Source organism: Diceros bicornis, chromosome 37, assembly GCF_020826845.1.
Source record: "Diceros bicornis minor isolate mBicDic1 chromosome 37, mDicBic1.mat.cur, whole genome shotgun sequence".
Taxonomy (NCBI): Eukaryota; Metazoa; Chordata; class Mammalia; order Perissodactyla; family Rhinocerotidae; genus Diceros; species Diceros bicornis.
In genome coordinates, this window is record NC_080776.1 from 27,651,086 (window position 1) to 27,671,673 (window position 20,588).

A 20,588-nucleotide genomic window follows, 5' to 3' on the forward strand; every position below is an offset into this window, starting at 1 on the left:
CCACTACTGTGCCCAGCTAGTAACGTCCACACTCCCAGTCCCCTCCTGTGCTTTGAAGCCCAAGAGGCCCAAGACCCTGGGGATGGGGTGGGGGAGGCTTCTGTTTTCGTCCTGCCTGAAACATAGATGCAATGTGTGGTGGTGCCACAGCCATCTTGCAACCACAAGGACAAATCGACACACTAAAGATAGCAGAGTGGGTTAACTGTGAGCACTGCCATTAAAAGTACATGGATTTAACAATGACTTGAGAAGTCCTCTGAGAAAAGACAGGGTTGTCTGGGGCTGTCCAGGGCTAACAAGCGCCCTCACTGCCCCTCGGCAAGCAACTCAGGCTTGTGGGATGGGTGATTTTGGTGGAATGCCCTGGGCATAGGTTTCTTACCTCGATGTAAGCAGAGAGGGTCATGTAGATTTTCTCTCGGTAGGGGGTGACCCGGTTCAGCAGGAGAGAGTTGTGCATGGAGCTGTCCCACGCAGCCTCAAACTGGTAAAAGGTCCTGGAAGGAAGCAGAGATGAGGTAAAAGATAACAGCGTGCAGGCCACTCTCAGCTGGGTTGGGGACATGCAGACGGACAGACAGACAGAGAGAGACGTGTGGGTGACCCGCAGGGAGAGCCGCTAGGGCTGCAGGTCTGAAAGCCCCGGCAGTGTCTGGGAAGGGCAGAACCTCCTTACTCAGGACCACGCTGGGTGGGGGCCTCCAGAGGCCACCACAGGAGCCCCAGAGCTCTCTCAGCTCCACCATGGGTGGATGGGTGAGATGGAAGGATGGGATGTTTTAGCCACAGCTCACCAGCTGCAGCGGGAATGCAAGGATGGGGAAAGACAGGCAGGCGGGGCGGAGAGGAAAGAGGAGGGAGGAGAGGACGAGAAGGGAGAGGGGAGACAGAAGCAGAGAGAGACGAGAGATGGGGGGAGAGCGGGAAGCAGAGGCCTCAGCCTCGGTCTGAGTAAGGAGGAGCCAGGGCCTCTCCCTGGACCCAGGGAACCTGCCGGGTTTGCCAAAACCACCCCCAGCCCGTCTCCTCCACCAACCGACTTGCCCTCGGGAGAGAAGGGCCCCTCAGGGGAGGATGCTTGGAGTGGAAACCAGGGTGGCCCGTGGCAGATGGCGTCGCTCTTGCCCACCGTGGCCAGGCTCCGTGGGAAGGCGGCTCTCCACTTAGCACAGAGCGGGCAGTAGTCTCTTCTCTCTGTCCCTGATCTCTGACCCGGAAAGACACTGAACAGAGCGTGGGCCAGTGGCCCAAAAATCCCTCCCAGGAGGCAGCTCAGGCTATCCTCAGGAGGCCAGGATGTTGGCTCCACTGACACATCAGTGGCCTCCACTCCAGAACAGGGTTCTCTGTTACACGATGGTTTCTGTTTTCAACCGTTGACGGCAGAGCTCCTAAACTCTTGCCTTGGGCCAGGCGCGTGTTCTGAGGCCCTTCATATCTGGGGTGGAGAATTTGCCTCAAGCCACCAGGTGGCTGCACTGTGGGCCCCAGACAGCACTGCCCAGCCCACAGCCTCGCCAAGTTTCCATCCAAGCATCCTCACAAAGAAACAGTTGAGAAACACATCAACACAAACAGCCGGGCAGCGGCACTCGCCCCCCACTGCTGGGCCCCTTCTGAAGCGCCGGCACCACCCAGGAGTGTGGAGGGCGCCCGGGGAGCAAAGCCGCGTCGGGGCACGGACAGCACCACGGCCACCTGTCTCTCCATGGCACAGTCCAGGGGCGTGGGGAGAAGCAGAGGGACGGGGCAGGCTGCTGTCGGACACACGGCACAGAGGATAAAGATCCAGAGGGAGGGACGTGGGACAGCAGGGTAACCAGAGAACGGAAGAGCGGGGGGAAGACGTCAGAGGAGAAAGGAAATTGAAAAGCAGAAGAGGACAGACCAGCGAGTGCGGAAGAGAAAAGTGAGCTGTACCTAGTGTCATTTCCGAATGAAACGCTAAAGGCGGAGGCAGCCAGGACACACATACACACACAGAAGAAATTCACATGTCAGAACAAGCACCGTCGCCCGGCCGGGTACAAGCTAAGTGACTGTGCCACGCGGCCGCGGAGGCTGCTGACCGCCATCTCACGGGTCAAGACATGGCCCATGGGGCATTCACTGTGGGGGGGCCCACTCAGAGCCCCTTCCCCCTGTGTCTGCAGTGAGAGCCTTGGGTCTGTCTCCAGCAGGACCAGGCAGGCACCCTTGGAACAGTAACCAAACCTAAAGGGACGTGCTCCATCCTGGGGGAGCCCCAAACACCCTGGGGTCTGTGGGGCCCGGCTTGCAGGCAGAGCCAGAAGCCTGCTGCCGCCCGACCCAGAACAAATGCCCTCCAGACTGCCTAGCTCCAAAGGCACCTTCACAGCCGTATGACCTTGGGCTCTCAGCGGACGTCTCTGTGTCCTGCTTCCTGGAAGGACAGGCAGTCGCTGTCCCTGCCTCATCAAGTTGTCCTGCAGGTTAAGTGAGCTAACACGCAGGCTGGCTGAGAACAGGGCCCCGGGCACATACGTTAGCGTCACTGTCGTCATTACCAGTCCTCACCTCCAGGAGGCCCTGACGACAAGGCACAAGGCACTGGGAAAGGCCTAGTCTGCGGGCCCCTACCCTGGTAGGCCAGCCTCAAATCTTCCCACTCGACCCAAGGACTCGGCTTAGTGCTGTACCCTCTGTCCACCTGCCTCAAAAGTTGCTAAAGGACGCTGCTGGCTTCTCTTCCACTGCAAGTGCTCTGGTGTGTGGACCCAGCCCACCCCCACCCCGCCCCTTGGCCCCAGGATCAGGGACCAGCATCAGCATGCACTTGCTTCTGTGCGCCCTCGGGAGAGAACTGGCCCCAGCTCCGCCTCAAGCATCAGGAGCCAGGACTCCACCCGTCCTGGGGACCCTCACCCCTGGGTGGGACATGCCAAAGAGCCAACCCAGTCAGGCTAACCGAAGCCCCTAGGGCTCACCCAGGGGCCAACTGTGCCAGAACCCAGGCCTGGGGCTGTAAGGAGAAACAAACTTGCTTCCACATGAGGCCAACCGAGGCCCCCTCTGAGAGGCTCTTGGCTGAGAGCCGGCAGTCAAGTTAGGATATAGCTTTGCCGTGATGGAACTCCAGTGACCTAGAATCTTTCCAGAAACCTGACTCTGGTGGGTCTCACGTGTGGGGCAGGGTGGGGTGGTGGGAGGGGGCAATCCTGGGCTCGTGTCTGCAGCCCCATCACCCAAGTGCCAAGGGTAGCCAATTGGACCAGGGTCCACCTGGCACGGCCATGATGCTGCCCACTGGCCATTTCCAAACCCACGGTCAGCCCCCAGCCCCGTGCAGCTTCCTGCAGACCAACGCTCAGCAGGCAGCCAGCTAGCTGTGGCTCCACAGAGCCACAGGTGCCCGACCCTGGAGCCCTGGGCAGGAAGGGTCCTCAACAACACTCTCGAGCCTCCGTGCCCCTGAAGCCTTTGCAGAGGGAGGTCTCACTCAGACCCCGAGTAAGAATCAGAGCAGCCGACAGTGGGTGTGCTCGGGGTGGGGCAGGGTGGCAGCATACCCATGTGGGACCCAGGCGGCCATGTGGGACCCCCTGAGCTCACAGGACATAGTGTGGGAACCACTGATCGGTGCCCCCTCCATCATGTGGCAGGAAACAAAGACCCAGAGTGGCTGAGAGGGAGGCACGGTGCATGCAGGATGCGACCGGAGGCTGTGGGGACCACACCAGGACCCTCTCAGCATCTGTCTGGGCATCAGGTCGCCCCAGGAAGGGAGCCCCCATTCCACACAGTGCTCCTCACTCTACCCCACGCAACATTCAGCCACCCCCTCAGATACAATTATGAGGGGTGACATGCTGCCCACTGGGGTCCCTGGACCCAAGGCATCAGCATCACGAGGGAACAGTTAGCAACGCAGATTCTCAGGCCCCACTCCAGACCCGCTGAGGTGGAAATGCTGGGGTGAGGCAGTCTCGCGAGCAGAGCATCTGAGCCAACTCTATGGAGCTTCTCCACGGGCTTGGCCACGCCATCATCCCGTGGACCCTCACATTCTGGGGAAACAAGCCCAGAGTGGAGACGGCCAGGACTGAGTGCCCACACTCTTGCCCCCTCCCTCTCTCCAGTGAGGCCGCCCCAGCCTTGCCTGCTGCTCCTCGTTCTCAGCCCTCCAATCTATGTGCCGTGCTCGGGACCTCGTTTTAGAGAGAGGGGAGCAGGCTACCCTGCTCCCCAACCTCCTCCTCAACACCTGAGCGCTCTAGGGGTCGTGTGGGCCTTCTGCCCCAGGCAGGCTGAAGCCTGGGTAAGAGGCAAGAAAGGGGTGGAAGGTTCGAACCAAGTCTCCCTGTCACGAACTCTCCTCCTCGCCGCCCCGCCCCGCCCCCGCTCTGGGTGGCTCTGTGAGTTGTGTGTGTGAGCCACCACTGAGGTATCTTAGCGCGGCCCGGTGGGCAAAATTGGAGTGGTTAGTATAAAAAAACACACTTTTTGCTCAGAGGCTATGCATTTTAAGTTAATTAGGAGTATTTTAAGTTAAATACTAACCAGGTGGTAGTGATAATCACCACACACTCATATTTATAAAGTTACCTGTGCAAAGCCTCGTGCTAAGAGTGTTTCATGTAAAATCTCATTTAATATCATAACAACCTCAGACAGGGGCTAATATTATTCCCATTCTGAGGGGGAAGGAAAATAAGGTTCCAGAACATTCTGCTACTTGTCCACACTCACACAGCCAGCCAAGGGCACAGTCAGGCTGCCCCAGCCCAGTCGGTACAGCCCCAGGTCTCTGTCCCGCTCCAGACGAGACGCTCCCTCCACCACGCCCTCACCCTCTGCTTGTCCCCGGAACCGCCCACCACAGCAGCTCCTGCCCCTAGAACCGGTCCCGTGGAGGAGCCGCAGGCCTGAGTCTTGGGGCCCTGAGCCCCCTTGCCTCTCAGTGCCCTGAGCCTCCTCTTGCAGGTCAAGCCCACCAGGGGCCAATGAACCCACCTCTGGAATCAGGGGGCTGGGCCCTCTGCTCAGGTAGAGGGGTGAGGGCTCCCTGAAGTCCAGAGGCTGGTGAAGGAGGCCTTGCTGAAAAGGAGAATCTGTCCCTCTCCTTCCCTGGTGCCAGGTCCTCCTGGCCACAGAGTCCTGCTTCCACTTCACCCAGAACCTTCCTAAAACCACGATGTGTTTGTATATGGGGATGTCTGGGACCAAAACTCAGCCGGTTGTGGAAATGCAAACTTGAACAAAATATCTACAACACCCCATGCAATCATACTGATGGGCCTGGAAGTTTCCACTCATCAAGAAAACAGCCCCTGGATTGGGTCCACTCTAGAGAATGAAGCCAAGCAGATGGACTCCCAGCCTGGAGCCTTCTGAGAATAGGGAGACTGCCTGGGCAGGCTGCAGCCGCCTCGGCCAGCCCAGCTTGCCTCCAGGATCAGCTAGCAGGCCGCCTCCTCCAGCAAGCCCGCCCGACTGCCTGGGAGAGGCAGGTCTGTCCTCCAGCCCTGCAGGGCTGTGCCTGTTCACCAGCGCAGCCACTACCACCACGGTTTTCCCTTGACAGAGGGACTCTCTCTGCTCACCCAGCTGCATGTCCCAGGGAGGGCCTGCAGCAGTCTTTGGGAAAGATGTGTTCCTGGAATAGGTGTTTACGCGTGCACTCTTGAGGACACACCAACAGGAGCCACAGCCTAGCTCATTGTCCCATGAGGCCTCAGCTACAACTGCCCGGGCACACTCACAGTGACCATCTGTCCTGACCCATCCCAGCTGTGACCTGACAAGGACCCCGCCCTGGGGCTCTGTCCAGAAAACAGGCGGGCACCATCCCTGACCCTGTTCCTTGCAGCTTAAAGGCTCAAACATTCATGCTGAAGCCTTCTAGCTGCCCGCTTCATCTTCCAAAACAGCTGACCCACAGGACCACTGCCAGGGAGCTCACAGTCCATAGGGACCCAAGAGGTGACGGCCTTGACCTTCCACTCAGAACAGACTTGAGTCTCAAGGACAAAGTCTAGATTAGGGACTGTGAGGCTGTCCACCCTGGAGCCTCACTGACCCACACCTGGCCACTGCAGACAGGGCCACACTCAGGTCGGGCGGGGGGAGCTGCGGTCCTCTGCTCAGGAACCCAGGCCTCCAGGGCTTTGGACCTGGGACCACTTGAGTGAGTCCCGAGATTTTGTGGTCCTTCACAACTTCACTCCCCACCTACTACCCAAGAGTGTGTGGTGGCCACACCAGGAATGTGGCTGGAGCCTCCGGTCTGGCCAGACAAGGGCTCACCTCATGCAGTGTGGAAGGTGCACAGTGGGGTCTCCTGGCGGGGCTGGGTCCTCTCTGCCCCGGTCCTGTGCCCACTATGGCCCATCCCTCCGTGCCTCCCCCTTTCACCTGGCGGGAAGTGGGGCTCTGCAGCCAAGGGCAGCCTGGCCGGCGAGCCTACATGCAGGGCGCCTGCTCCCGCTCTCGCAGGGGTGGGGATCTCACGGGCGGGCAAGGCTCAGGGGCGGGAGGAGCAGGAGGCCAGCCAGCAGCTACAGAAGGGCAGGAAACTACCAAAGCAGCCAAAATCAAGAGTGGGGGCAGAAGGAACTCAGCCAAGGTGGGGGGCGGGGGGGGGCGGAGAAGCAATAAAAAAAAATTCAAAAAGTATCCCAAGGAAATAAAACTAAAGAAGAAGATGGGAGAAACAGGAGGGAGAGGTGAGCAAGGGTAGAAGAATCTAAGAAGCCAAAATTAAATTCCAGGGCTGTGGGACTGGGGAAGGAGAAGGGGAAGGAGAGAGGCTGAAATAAACCAGGGGGCACAAATGGTACCTAGGCATGTCCGAATCAAGAAACTGCCTGCAAAACACAAACAATCACAGGTTAGTGAGGGCGTGGGGCCAGCGGGCAGCGGGCAGCGAGCGGGGGCGGGGCAGAGGGGGGAGAAGCTGCCCGTGGCTGGCAGGCCCACTCGGAGCCAGGGGAGGCTGCAAAGCGTGGGGCCTCTGAGCAGAGAGGAGGCTGAGGCGAAGCGCGTGGGCGGCCGCAGGACCCAAGGCCTGAGCCAGGCCTGGGGTCTCTGAGCCTCAGCATCTGTAGGGGGAGAAGGGCCCGGCCCATCACGGGGCCTGAGGATGTCAGCCACAGTCCAGGGAAGAGGAAGGTCCTCTTCCTCTGGAAGAGGAGGGGCCTGCCGGTTGGCCAGCCAAACCTCAGAATGGCACCTGCCTGGGGCCAGAAGAGGAGGGTGCCTGAGATTATTCCGGGGCAGGGCTGGGAGTCGGGGCTGTCCTGGGGCTGTACCAGCACAGGCAGGAGCCAAGCGTGGAGCCAAAGCAGCTATGGGCAAGGTCTATGGCCCTGCCCCGTGGATGGGCCTTCCTCCATGCTGGGACCAGGGCCTAGAGCTCAGGCGTGAGCTGATCAACCCCAGGGCTGCCCGGGGGTCCGCCTCACTTCCCACAGCCCCCAGGGAGCAGGACCAAGCCCATCAGAGATGGGTCCTCGGGCCTCCAGGAACAGGGTGAACCTGTTTAGCCAAAGCCCCGCTAATCTGAGATCCAGCCAGAGCCAGAGCCTCCTAAGCAACCCTGAATTTAGCGCAGGGCCAAGGCCCCCCAGGGGGCCCTCCAGCAGTCAGGCTGGCCGGAGGACGGGAGACCCAGACACATGGTCTTCAAGGCAGGGAGACAGTGCGGGGCGGGAGGCACCCACCCACCCATCCCTTCTCCTTGCCCCCACTTCTTTCTGCCCCAAGGATCTAGGAGTTGCTGGGGCAAGGGAAGGGTCAAAGGTCAGGGGGAATGCTGAGGTCATCCCCAAGGTCCAGAGCGTCACTCAGCATGGCAGACTGACCCCTCCCGGGCCCCACCCTTCTCTCTGGGTCCCACGGGCCAGGCACAGTGGCCCGCATCCCTGCAGGCAGCTCCCGTGTGGGTGGGCACCAGGCCTTCTGGGCCACGACCCCAGGGTGCATTCTCACAGCAACAGGAGAAGCCTGAGCTGCCCCCACCACACTGTCTGCCTCACCTTCCCACTCTCCCCGGTGTGACCCCCAGCCTGCCTGTCATGATGCCAACTCCACATGAGAACAGCCCCCAGCATTCTTCACCCCAACTCCTCCCTCCTCTGGACGTGAGTGGAGGGTGAGTTTCTTCTGGAAGGTTCCAGAGCAGCGCTGGAACCAGAGCCGCATCTGCCCCTGTCTGGGTCTCAACTGCCCACGCTGAGGGATAGTTCCCTTACAGCCTACTCTTCAGGGTGTCTGTGAAGAGACTGAGCTGCTTGGACCCAAGAGTTGGAAGAACAGGAGGTGACTCTCCCAGGACCCTTCATCCTTATGGATCTCAGCTCTTCTACCAAGTGTGAGGTTCCCCCACCCCCTTCCAAGCACACCCAACCCTCACAGATGTTTTTTCCTGCAAACACAGCCACAGGAACCATGGAGACATCTACAGCTCATGCTCCAAGGGTCAGCTCTCAGCTTCCGCCTCGTGGGCCAGGTTGAGCCCTCGGGAGCAGCCAGTCCAGGATATGGAGCACCCTCCTCATTTCCCAAAGCCCCTAGAAAGCAGCATCTCAGACACAGCCAAGCCCGCCGACATCACCCCCTAGAGGGTGGCTCTTGGCAGCCATGAGCTCCCCGCACCCAGCTGGCCCCCAGATGCCTCCCCCTCACATCCCGCCGACCCTGGCAAACCCCGAGAGGGCTGCAGGCTCGCACGCCCCGTCCGCTGCCCCAGATGCGGTCGAGCTGGGAGTGCCCAGGCTGCGACGAGCTTGGCCATCACCCAGGAGCTTGGGAAGAAATAGCCCAGAGACAAGGAGCATGTGCCAAGCAGTGCCCAGTGGGCACGCCTCCACCCGGCCATGCTGGACCGACAACCTAGTGTGCCCCTGAACCACCTCCAGGATCCCCGGCCCGAGGATCCCTGCCAGAGGCAATAGAACCACCCTCAGGAGTATGGTCGGGGAAATTCAGGCCTGCTTGTCTACTCACCGCCCCATGCCACCCACCCACTCACCCACAAAACTCCTGAGAACAGGACCTAGCTCATCTGCCTGCAACTCCCATGCAGCCCCTCTGCCGGGTGACTGAACAAATGGGCTGGATGAATGCAGGAGCCAGTGACGGGACAATGTGCAGACAAAAGTGCCAAGGGACTTTGAGGCCACGAGCCACCCTGCCCTGCACCTGTCCCTTGAGGAGTCAGAGAGGAGGGCCTGGAAAGCTTTGGGGCTGGACACGTCCTGTGTGGCTCGACCCTACACGGCCAGGACAGCCAAGGGAGTGTCGGGCTGAGAACGTACCCTGGGTCCTGACCCAGACCCTGTCTCCAGAGGGTCAGGAACGGACCTGCTGCCGCCCCCACAAGGGGACTCACCGGTCGTCCTGGGCCGGGTGGATGTATCCAGATGAGAGGATGTTGAGAGACAAGATGTTGGGGTCGATCAGGGACTCATCGGTTTCTGGAGTGTTTCGGATGCGACCTACAGGGAAGGCGATGGGCCGTGTGTCACTTCCCAGGAGGGCAGGTGCGGGCGCTGGATCCCTGCTCACCGCCTCTTCCTGGGCAGGAGCTTTGAAACCAGGAGGCCATCAGCTCCCCATGTGGCCACAAGAAGCACATAACAAGAGGGGGCAGCAGGCCCCTCTGCCATCTGTCAGTGGATGGGTCTCCCATCTTTCCTCCCGCAGCCTGAGGTCTGAGTTTCTTAGTTCCTCAGCCATAAATCTCTCTCTCCACCCTCCGCTGCCCACCCCCCACCCCTCGCAACTGACAGATTTCAACCACTCAGCCTGGAACACTCAGGCCCTCTTCAACTATTGGAAAAGGAAATCTTAGCAAGATGAGACGGAGGAAATGTTCCCTCCTCTTTATACTGAAAAAAAGAAAGAAAAGGAACATTGCCCACGCCATAAGTCTCTCCTCATAAGGGGCATTTCCAACAGAGCCCTCTCAGGCACCTGCATGCAGAGTGGGGGCTCTGTGAAAGGCACCAGGACCTCTGTGACTTAGGAATCCTGCCTGGTGGCTTCATTAACCATTTCTTGCCCTGAGAGTGATAGTCAAATTGACTGCTCTGCTTCTTCGAGGAATAAACAAATATGATTTTCTTTGGTAAGCCAGAAAGGAATCACTGAGCCTTCCCTCTCCTCCCCAACGAACGGAGATAAAATAAAACCCAACACTCGGCCAGGTTCCTGTGTCCCCATGCTGCCGCTGCCTGCTCCACATCCTGGAACCTTCCTGCAATGTTTGGGTTCTGGGAGGAGGCAGGTGTGGGGTCCCTGAAAAGTGCCCTCCCGGGCTGGGCAGGGCTCAAGGGGTGTGTCCCGCACGGCTGGAGGCTCAGGCAGGCGGAGTGCCACAGGGCCCATGCTGGGGAGGGCCCAGCTGCAGGAGGAAATCTCCTGGAGTGCCAGTCTCACTCCTCCTCTCCTCTGGGATGGGAGGGGTTCTCAGTAGAGGTTCTCAGCCCGCACAGTCTGACCAGGCGCTCTGCCTGCAAAACTGATGCCCGTGGGGCCCCTGGTCAGGCAGAGACATCCACTCACAGGTCTGCTTGGTTTATGAAGCCCAGAGAGGCAGAGCCCAAACCCCTTCACCTGGAGGGTGGGCCTTGGTGTTCACACCAGCATCTCCCCAAGTCCCTTCCAATAGCACCTCTTATCCCCTCCTCCCCCATAGAGGATCAGTCCTGTTTGCATTTTCAGGAAGGGAGGTGGCCTAGGGGCGAGTGGAAGGTGGGATCTGGGACCAGAGCCTGGCTCCCCAAGGCCAGCGAGGGGGTGGCCTCTCTGCAGAGACCCGGGCACTTGTCATCATTCCAGGATTGAGGGTAACAGGGACAGGAATGGAAGCTCTGTGCCTCTTTCCCAGCCCGAGCCGGGTGCAGCAGGCGGTGCAGACCCTGCTCTCTGGGCAGCAGGCTCTGGGTGAAGGCAGTGAGATGAGGATGACAGCATGTGGGGGGGCAGAACCTGCCCCATCACCCTTCCCCACCCTGTCGGGTGGCAGGGTGAGCCAGCGCGTACTCGCTTCATCTTTTTCTTTAAATTGATTCACTCTTTTCAGACTTGCCCTAAACAACATCTGAAATGAGGGTTTGCGTACTTGTTCTACGCTTTTTCTGATTCCTGAGAAAATAGATACAAAACATTTGTTCTGCAGCCCCCAGAACCTCCTTGCCCACCATCCTGCACTTTGGGACACAGGATGATGGGTCCCACGGTCACACCCCTGCTGCTGCACCCTCAGACTCCCCTCTGCAGGTCCCAAGGACACAGCCCTTGATCTACTGCCCATCGACCACAGAAACGTCTTTCCAGAGGGATCCATCAGCTCCAGGTCTGGGGATGGGGGCGGCCTCATGCTGACCACACACGAGAATGGACAGTTGTCCATGTCCTTGAATGAAAACTAGGAAGAAAAGTTCTTTACAGCACGACAAAGGAAACATTTTGGGTAGACCAAAGAGTTCACAGTGTGGAGTCGTGGAAGAAAAACCTACAAGATCTGGGAGATTGCTCTGAGCTGACCTGTGTCCCCCCAGAAAGATATGTTGAAGTCCTGACCCCCAGCCACTCAGAATGTGACCTTATTTGGGAACGGGGTCTTGGCAGATATAATAGTTGAGATGAGATCACAGTGGGGTCGGCAGGACCCTAACCTAAGTCCTCATAAGAGGCGGCCACGTAAAGACAGAGGATGGGAGTGATGTGTCTACAGGCCAAGGAGCACCAAAGACTCCCCATAAACCACCAGAAGCTAGAGGAGGGGAGGAAGGATCCTCCCCTACAGGCTTCAGAAGGAGCATGGCTACCTGCTGACACCTTTATCTCAGAATTATGTCTCCAGAACTCTGAGAGGATAAATTCTGTTGTTTTAAGCCACGTGGTTCATGGTACTTTGCTACAGCAGCCCTAGTAAGCTCATACAGTGATTAAATAGAAATTTGGAATCATCACCCAGACCAAGCTCTCCTTTTCATGTAAAGGACTGAGGCACACAGAGGTTAAGTGACTTAGTCAAAGTCTCAGCAACAGGGGCAGAGCTCTGGTTAGAACTCAGGCATCTGGCCTGGGGGCGGGACCTCTACGTTCTTCCAATCAACCCAGCCCCAGCCCCCAAGGCAGCCCCCACTGCCTCACTCACCCACGACCAGCTCACGCACTTCCTTCCAGCGGATGTGGCTGCCTGTCTCGTGCAGCAGTGTCACAGTTATCCGTCTCTGGATGCCCTGCCGGATGCCGGGAGAGAGGACACGGTCAGATGGCCTAGAGGCCACATGGGGCCAGGGAGGGGGCACGAGGCAGGCAGGGGCAGGGAGGGCTTCGCACCTGGTGGAGCAGAAAGGTCCCCATGCATGGCATTCCTCCACGGTGGTCCACCACTGCAGGGATGTAACTGGAAGAGAGAGAGAGGGGTGAGAGGTGAGGGGGTGAGGCAAGGGCCCTGCCCCTCCTCCCTGCTCTGCCCACAACACAGGCACATGGCCCCTGAGGAGTGGGAGAGGTGAGAACAGGAAAATATCAGCCCCTTCCCCTGGTGAAGATGGGGTGGCTCAGTCCATGGGGACCAGAGTCAGCCGGGCGAGGAAACCCACCACATGCCACCTCAACCAGTCCCCAGGGTCCTCTCCTCCCCAATCACAACCCTCTGGGGATCTCCAGCCCATCCCCAGGGCCATCTCCTCCCCTACCACAACCCTGTGGGGACCTCCAGGCCATCCCCAGCAGGGGCACCACGGGACACCGGACTCACTCGCCGTTGGCCTCCAGCTCGCAGATCTCGAAGTAGACCAGCAGGTCATACTTGCAATGGCAGGGCCCCGGGCAGGGCCGAGTCAGCGTGCTGAGCTTGGTGGCAGGCACTGGGGGTGACAGAAGAGAAGCACGCACCAATGGGAGACCTGACCCATCACATGCTGGGGGCACGCTCAGGGAGGAGGCCGGAGGTGGGGATGCCTCAAAGGCAGGGACAGCACCTAAGAAAAACAACTAGCAGACTCCCACTCCATGCCCCAGGATATGTCCTGTCCTGGGCACAGTCAGGTCTCAGCAACCGAGAGCTGGCTTTGGGAACAGAGGTGACTGTTCACTTCTACTGCCGAGATAGGAGGAGCACATAGCCACACATACCTGGGCATGGGCCCTTGAAGAGAGGGCAGTGGCTTGAGATCCCACAGAACCAGCAGGGCAGCAGGAGCCATGCTTGCTCAGAGGCCCCACAACCCACCCAGGACTCCTCTGCTGCACCACAGCCTACTGCACCAGTCCAAGCACCTCATTCCAGCACGGTTGGGCCCTGCTCCTCAGCTCCCACTGGCCCTCCACTTGTGTCCAGCTCCTGACAAATAGGCTCTGTGCCCCAATGCGCCCCTCACCCACCTCTGTCCACAGCCCCCTCCTCACAAAGGCCACACCTCTCTCAAGTCCCAGCTGAGCCCGATTGCTTCTCCTATAAATGTGGATCTAAGTGCCTCCCTCGAGGCAGCAAGAAAGACTGAATAGCCCAGGAACACATGTGGCCAAGCATAAGACCACACAGATGCCAGAATTAACATCAACAAATGGGTCAGCAGGCCAGGGGGTGTCCTCCTGAGGGACTCCATCTTACAGGGATGCGGAGGCAGGGGCTAAATCTGCTCCTCCGAGCAGGGCGGGAGTGCGCGGGTCATCGCGCGCACAGCCCAGGTGCGCCAGACGCAGCTCCGGCACAAGCCCCACCCTCTGGGGCACCAGCACCAGGGACCACAGCCCCCACCTCGAGGTGGGCTCCTGGGCCATGAGGGGCCTCGGCCACACCGCCCAGCCCAGCACTAACTCTCTCCAGCCTCCCACTGACCTCCTCCCTGGGCTTCAGCTTTTGTCTTGGCGGCAGGAAGAAATCCTACAACCTCTTTTTAACTAAAATCCGGCAGATCTCAAGAGCTCTTCCACAGTCCACGGAGGCAGGGTCTCCAGGCTCCAGGCAAGGACCCCAAGTGCTCTTCCTCCAGCAGACCCCACATGCTCGCTGCCACCTCCAGCCCCAGCTCCCCATCAACGAGCCTCCTGGATTCCTTTCACCCCAAAACCTGTCCATCTCTCACGGTTCAGCTCAGACGGCCCTGCGGCCTCACTGAAGCCCCCAGCCTCCTCACCTCAGCTCCCACACCTCTGTCACCTGCTCCAGGAAACCCGTGGGCACAGGGCAGGCCCCACCTGACCATCACCCTGCAGCTGTGCGTGCCGAGGGGGAAAGGACATCGAGGTGTCCCTGTGCTGTCACTCCGAGCCCAGGATGGAGACTTTTACTCCACCAGGCCCTTGTGAGGCCCAGCAGTGCAGGGTGGCCCCAGAGAGCCTGAGAGAGCACAGACCCATCCCGAGGACTGGGACCACGCTCAGCTGCGGAGGGCTGGTGCACACTGGCACCCATAGTGGGTGCCTCACTCCCTCAGGGGTGGACTTAGGACAGCCCCACTTACCTGGCTTGGACAGTGGCATGACACGTGGGAAATGGCGGCGCGAAGGCCTCAGGGGGCTGCGGAGAAAGAAGTACCAGCGTGAGGCGACCGGCAGGTGTATCTGCAGGAGCCCGAGCTGGAGTGGGGAGCCGGGGCAGAGGCTGCAGAGGGAGGTCAGCAGCACTGCTGACCCCAAAGCCGTACCTGCCTCCCTCGCTCCTTCCCACCCACAGGGCCTGGGGAAGGCCCTCCACCAGCCCAGGTCAGGGAGGAGCCCCTCAAGACCCCCAGGTCCCGCCTGGGAAGCCCAACGAAGCCACGAGAACGGAGACAAGGTCAGGCTCTGATTCTCAGTCTAGGGGCTTCCAGGACAGAAGCCCCTTCTGCACTCCCAAGGACAGAATGCTCCTGGGGCCCAGTGCCCCTAAACCCACACCTCTCATGGCCCTCCTGTGTCCCCAGCACCCTGGATGGCCCACTTAGCTCTGGGTCCCGCCTGACAGCTGAAAGAGGAGATGAGATGGCAACAGACAGTCCCATAGCCCCCTGACGTCTATCTGCTGTTCTCCACACACTCCAGCGGGAAAGGTGGCTGGGAGGGGTCGGCCTGGCCACAGAAGGGACACCCCGACCCACCTTCATTGCCCCCTGGGAGCCACATGGACTGAGGGAGCCAGACGAATTTTCCCTCATTCAGTCTGGGGGACTAAGGACTCCAGGAGATGGAACAGCTGGGCCCCTCCAGTGGAGTTCTTGGTGGGCAGCAGAAGCCGTCTCCCCCATGGGCCACCCCTGGCCATCCTCCAGCCCTGCGCCTGGCTTCCCTCGGCCCCAGGACACTACCCACGCCCAGCAGAGGTCGAGTTCTGACGGTGATGCTCTTTGAGAAACCCCCTCCTCAGTCCCGAGGGGAAGTCTCTGACTTGCTCGGGGTCCTGCCCACCTTGGGTAATCGGCTGCCCTATAGACAGGGGAGGTGGGTGTCGGGAGGCACGAGGGTCTGCAGCCGCCAGACCAGGCCTGCCTGGGGCGAGGGTCAGTTGCACTGGCTGGGAGGGGGAGCGGGTCCACGCCTCAGAGGGCAGCAGTGGGGCTAGATGAAAAGGTCCGTGAAGGGGCTTTGGGACCGGCAGATCCGGGGCTGCTGACCTGAGCACATCCTTGCAGAGGGGTGGGAATGGGTGCTGCTGGTAGTGGCCGAAGACCTCGAACACAATGGGCTGGCTCTTGATGTACTCGATGAAGGACTTGGTCACCTCCACTGCGATCTGGTGCGCCATGTGGGCAGGCAGGAGGGTGTGGCCATGCCATGGTCAAGAGAGGGAAAGAGAGTCACAGAGGTAAGCGCTCGGCCTCCACGGAGACCCAAGCACTCCAGGCCCAGATCAGAGACCCCCCCACACACACACCCCCGGGCTCGACCTCTGCCCATGTAGGGCAACACTTCTCGCCTAGGTCCTTCCAGCCCCGCCTCTCCTCCAGTCACACACCCCAAAGACACACCACCGGGCAGGCAGTCCTTGGGCCCTCTCCCAGGATGGATGGGGCTGGGGGCTACAGGTCTGACCCTTCTTGGGCCCTCGCCCACTTACCAAGACTTGCAGGTTGAATTGTGTCCCCCCCAATACATATATTGAAGCCCTACCCCCCAGTTCCTGTATTTAGAAACGGGGTCTTTACAGGGGTCTTCAAGTTAGAATGAGGGCCTGAGGGTGGGTCCTAAGGCAATAGGACCAGTGTCCTTATGAAAATGGAAATCTGAACACAGAGACAGGCACAGAGGGAAGCCCACGTGACGACACAGGGAGAGGGGCCTGGGACGGATTCTCAGAAGGAACAGCCCTGCCCACACCTTGATCTCGGCTTCCAGCCTCCAGGACTAAGAGGCGGTGACTTGCTATTGTTGAAGCCGCCCGGTGTGGGGGGCTTTGTTCTCACAGCCCAGGACACCAAGGCTCCAAGAGTGCACGCCTTCAAACTGGCCTCGTTCCCCGGCTTAGAAACCACAGCAAGCTCCCTCTCCCCTGAGAGTCAGGGCAGGCTGCAGTCTCGGGCCCTTCCAAGTGTGGGCCTCTGTGACTGCTTGGGCCACACGCCCACCAGCCCAGTTGCTCAGGGTCAAGGTCACGCTCCCTGGCCTGGCCCTTGAGGCCTTGCCACCTGGCAGTCTCCATTATCGCCAAGTGCAGCACCTCTCTCCCCCAGGGCCGGGTTAGCCCCATGCTCCCGCCTCACAGAGCTGCTGCACGCGAAAGCCCCCCACTCTCCTGACAGCTTAGCTCAAGACACTCCCTTGCCTGAAGCTTTCCTGAGCTCTCCAGATTGTGCCCGGGCCTCCCTCCATGTGCCCCGCCTCTGCCTCTCCCCCAGCACCAGGCCAGGACTGCCTCCCTGGCGCCCCAGCATCTGCACAAACCCCGGCCACCCCAGACACTCTACATCCATGTCTGCCCAAGGCTCGCTGTGGGCTCTTACCTGGCCCCACCCCCAGTCTTAAACCTACCAAGGCCCCCATGGCCCAGCAGTAGCCCAAGGCTACTGGCACCCGAGGGCCCCCTGTCTTCATGCCTGGGCAGTGCCCAGCACCAACTGGTGCTCAGAAGAGAGAGAAGGAAGGATGGACAGCATGGATGAAGCTCAGTTCAGTGTTAGGGAGACTGCACAAAGCCAGACACCCTGGGAGGGACCAACCAGTGGGAGGGGGAGACGGGGGCTCTGAGGACATACATTTTGGACATGGTAGAAGCCGAGTGGTGGGCCCCTCCCCGTGTTCTTCAGGGGCTCTGTAGAGAAGGCCTCGTCATGGCGATGGATGAAGCTGCAAAGCGGGAGGAGACACTTGGTCGGGTGCAAGGACTTGGGATGGGGACCCGCGGCCTCGCAGGGATCACCTGGACTGTGCGGCCCCCAATACAGCCTGTGCCTTGCTAAGAGCCCACCCACATGGCCCGGCTCGGGGTGCCAAGGCTCACTTGAACTGGCAGAAGATGTCAGCATATTCGGCAGAGATGCTGGAAGCCTGCAAGACGGTCACGCGGAAGGTGAAGGTGCTGCCGAGGCGGAGGTGGTCCAGAGTGGCGTCCAGGGGCCCGTCCAGGCCAGCTTTCTCGGGGCTGTCTAGGAGGAGGCCTTCTGTAGGTACAGCTGCTGCGAACAAGGGCAGAGCAACATGGTGGGACTCTTGAGGGGACTAGAGCCCGGGGTCAGCCTCCTCTCGGAAAGGTCTGGCAGCCTCCCTCTAGACCCCAGGAGCAGGGAGGGGCCTGGTCCTTTCCCACTGTGCCGGGCTAAGAGGTGGCAGGACCTCCAGACTACAGCAGGGCAGGGGGCAGTGTCCTAGGGCCCACGCCCTGGGCAGCCCCGGCGACCTACCTGAGCAGGTGTTGTTGTTGACCTCGTCGGCTGAGGGCCCTGCGTCTGCGCCCTGGCCCTGGCCTTCCACGATACGGAGCTCTTCCTGGGAGGTCCCAGAGCGGGACATTGCCACCACGGGGCAGGACTCCGACTGGAACTGTGCAGGGCGGGGGGACTAGAGTCAGAGCCGGCCCGTGATGGGGCCAGTACAGTCTGGTAGAGGACCCCAGAGCTGAGGTGGGGCCTCTATGGACCTGCATTCCAGACCTGCCCCTGCGTGGATGAGCACCCACCTCCCTCAGCCTTAGTTTCCCATGCTGTCGTGGCCTCCGTTGACTCTGTGGTGGGAAAGGTGGGAAAGGTCTCTGGTCTTCAGTTCTGCCCCTCCATGCCCCCAGCCAGAGCCCCTCCTTCAGCTCCTCCTTGTGGGCAGGACACAGGTAAACTGTCCACTTGAATCTCAGGTACCCCATCACCAGGTGCCCACATGGCCTCCCGCTGCCCCCTCTGTGCACCTCATGCTCTCTGTCTAATGCTCTTTGCCCCTCCTGTGCATTCCCAACACTGACGACCCCCTCCAAGAGACGGACAGCGTGGGGCAGACACACCACTCCCAGCTCAAGGCGTCAGGAGTGCTGAGGTTCAGGGCGGGGTAGTGGGTGGCTGGGTGGGGTGAGCTGGGCAAGACTCTAAGAAAGAGAGAGAAGGAGCCGGCCGGCCTGGGGGCCCTGAGAGGGACCCTCCTCCTCCACTCTCTCCTCCACTCCCTCCACTGAGAGCAGGAAGGGGAGCCCTGGGAAGAATGCTGTCCCTTCACGTGAGGACGGAGGTGGGCAGCACCTCGTCTTTTGGTGCTGAACAGGGCCACCCCAGCACCTGCTGTCTGGACTGTGAGGAGGGGCCTCCCTGGGGCCCTTCCGCGTCCTCACTGGGATGTTGGGGGTAGGCAAAGACGGTGGTGGAAACGCAGTGTCCTGTGTGGACCCCCAGGAGAGCGAGCCCGAGAGAGAAGGGGAACTGGGCAGGGCAGAGGCATCTTGGTGTCTGTTCCAGCAGTTCGTGGTGTGCACCTGCTCTGTGCCCCTGCCTGCAGCCAAGGGCCAGGTGAGGAAAGCAGGGACAAGACCCAGGAGAGGCCATGGTGGGTGGACGGTCAGATAATGAGGGACGGGGGACAGCCATGAGGCTCCAGGCTTGGGAAGAGAGGAAAGCACCCCAGGAGGACCCAGGGCCCAAGGGGCAGGCCCAGCGCACTAACGGGTGCACACGACCCCTCCGTGCAGCTATCCCCTTGGGTTGGGTTGGAGGCACGTCAGTTGGCGACGAAGGGCTGGGCTGCAGCTCCACTGCATGCAGACCCATCCTTGCACGGTACCTTTTCGAAATGCTGGTCGTCAAAGGAGATTTTGGCGGTTCCCGACTGGCGGACGCCGGAGCCGTAATCAGGGGCCTCTTCATCAGCTGAAACAGGAACCAAGCAGACAGTCAGGGCCAGCTAGTCCCCCAGCTGGGTGTGGCAGAGCCAGGCCGAGCTGCCAGATTAGGGGAGGGCACGGGAAGCAGGATGGGCTCTGACCCACGCAAGGGGATCCCGACGCTGCCGACTGAGACTCTAGAACAACCAGGGGCACACTGACCCCCAACCTGGGCTGCCCCAGGGCCCAGTGGTGGCCACGTCCTCAGCAAAGCCCACTCTGACAGGGGCCATAAACTCCACATTTCAAAACCAAACTTACGACCCCTGCCCCTCTCCTCAAGTCCTGATCGCCACCTCCATCCTCCCCCAGACTCAGATGCTCCAGCAGACCCCGGACCCTCCCGATCCCTCCTCTACCTCACCGAGCAGAGCCTGCCTCACCACATCCTGCTAGTGTCACCTGTGGAATCATGCCTGTCCTTCTGCACCATGCTTGCAAAGCCACCACCATCACCTGTGTGGACACTCAGCACCCCACACATCCCTTTCTTCACAGCGGTCAGTGGTTTCCCACTATGCTTGGGACAAAACCCAAACCCTTTTCCTGTTGCCTAAAAGACCCCCAGATCTGCCTTCTGCTGGCCTCCTTGACCCCCAGCTCTAACCACTCTGGAGGAGGCCTCACAGACCCCCAGGGTCTCCGACTCTGTCCCAGGGCCTGTGGGAGCACTCACACTGCCGTGCTCTCCAACCCTGCTGCCAGGGGGCCCGTAGCTCTGTCCCGCCATCGCCCAGGACCTGGGCACAGCAGGCTTGGTGCTGAGAGATCGGACAAGCTGACCTCTGCCATGGGCGGGGGCAGGGGCAGGTATGACTTCTGTGACCACTGAAGCAGGGTTCCGTGGCTTTTTAAAGTTCCTTCTCCTCCACCACAGCCTCTAGACAGGGCTTGTTGGGTGTGGCCCAAATACAGGCAGCATCCACCTATAAAGCAGCCCGTTCAACTGGGGCTGAGCTGGTCAGGAAGGGCCGAGGAAAAGCCCCACGGGGACAAAATCCCCCTGAGATTGCGGGACAGGGTTCCCCTTGAGCGATAAGGGTGGCACGAGGCATTCCCAGCCTCCCTGTTGGCTGGACCTTCCCTAGTGTCCCCCTCACTGCCCCCCTCACTGCCTCACTGCTTCTCAGTGGGGTCCCGAAGGATTTCAGCACCACGGTGACATCACTGGAAGGTGCTGCAAAGAACAGCTGGAAATGATGGGCCAGTGAGAATTTGGCAATGGGTCCTGAGGGTGGAATGAAAACCACCAAAGGGGGCCGGGCTGTCAGGGCAGAGGAGGGCTGAGACATGCAGGCTGGGTGACCTGAGACCTCTCAAATGGGGTATAGGT

General features: G+C 60.3%; 1 protein-coding gene across 11 annotated transcripts in view; it reads right to left on the bottom strand.

Annotated features, from left to right (window-relative positions):
• Positions 1-20,588, bottom strand: part of KIF1A (kinesin family member 1A) — a 101,021-nt gene that overhangs the window by 11,702 nt on the left and 68,731 nt on the right. For 3 of the 11 annotated variants that reach the window (XM_058533355.1, XM_058533351.1, XM_058533353.1), the window contains 12 exons: positions 19,156-19,241; positions 17,799-17,937; positions 17,399-17,570; positions 17,154-17,244; positions 15,576-15,694; positions 14,448-14,503; positions 12,740-12,848; positions 12,316-12,382; positions 12,131-12,215; positions 9,356-9,461; positions 6,804-6,830; positions 386-500 (listed from right to left, as the gene is read on the bottom strand). In XM_058533355.1, the coding sequence (XP_058389338.1) occupies positions 386-500; positions 6,804-6,830; positions 9,356-9,461; positions 12,131-12,215; positions 12,316-12,382; positions 12,740-12,848; positions 14,448-14,503; positions 15,576-15,694; positions 17,154-17,244; positions 17,399-17,570; positions 17,799-17,937; positions 19,156-19,241 (1,172 nt within the window). Of the gene's footprint in view, positions 1-385; positions 501-6,803; positions 6,831-9,355; positions 9,462-12,130; positions 12,216-12,315; positions 12,383-12,739; positions 12,849-14,447; positions 14,504-15,575; positions 15,695-17,153; positions 17,245-17,398; positions 17,574-17,798; positions 17,938-18,073; positions 18,119-19,155; positions 19,242-20,588 lie in introns of all 11 variants that reach the window. The other 8 variants (XM_058533357.1, XM_058533352.1, XM_058533354.1 and 5 more) reach the window with 5 other exon arrangements.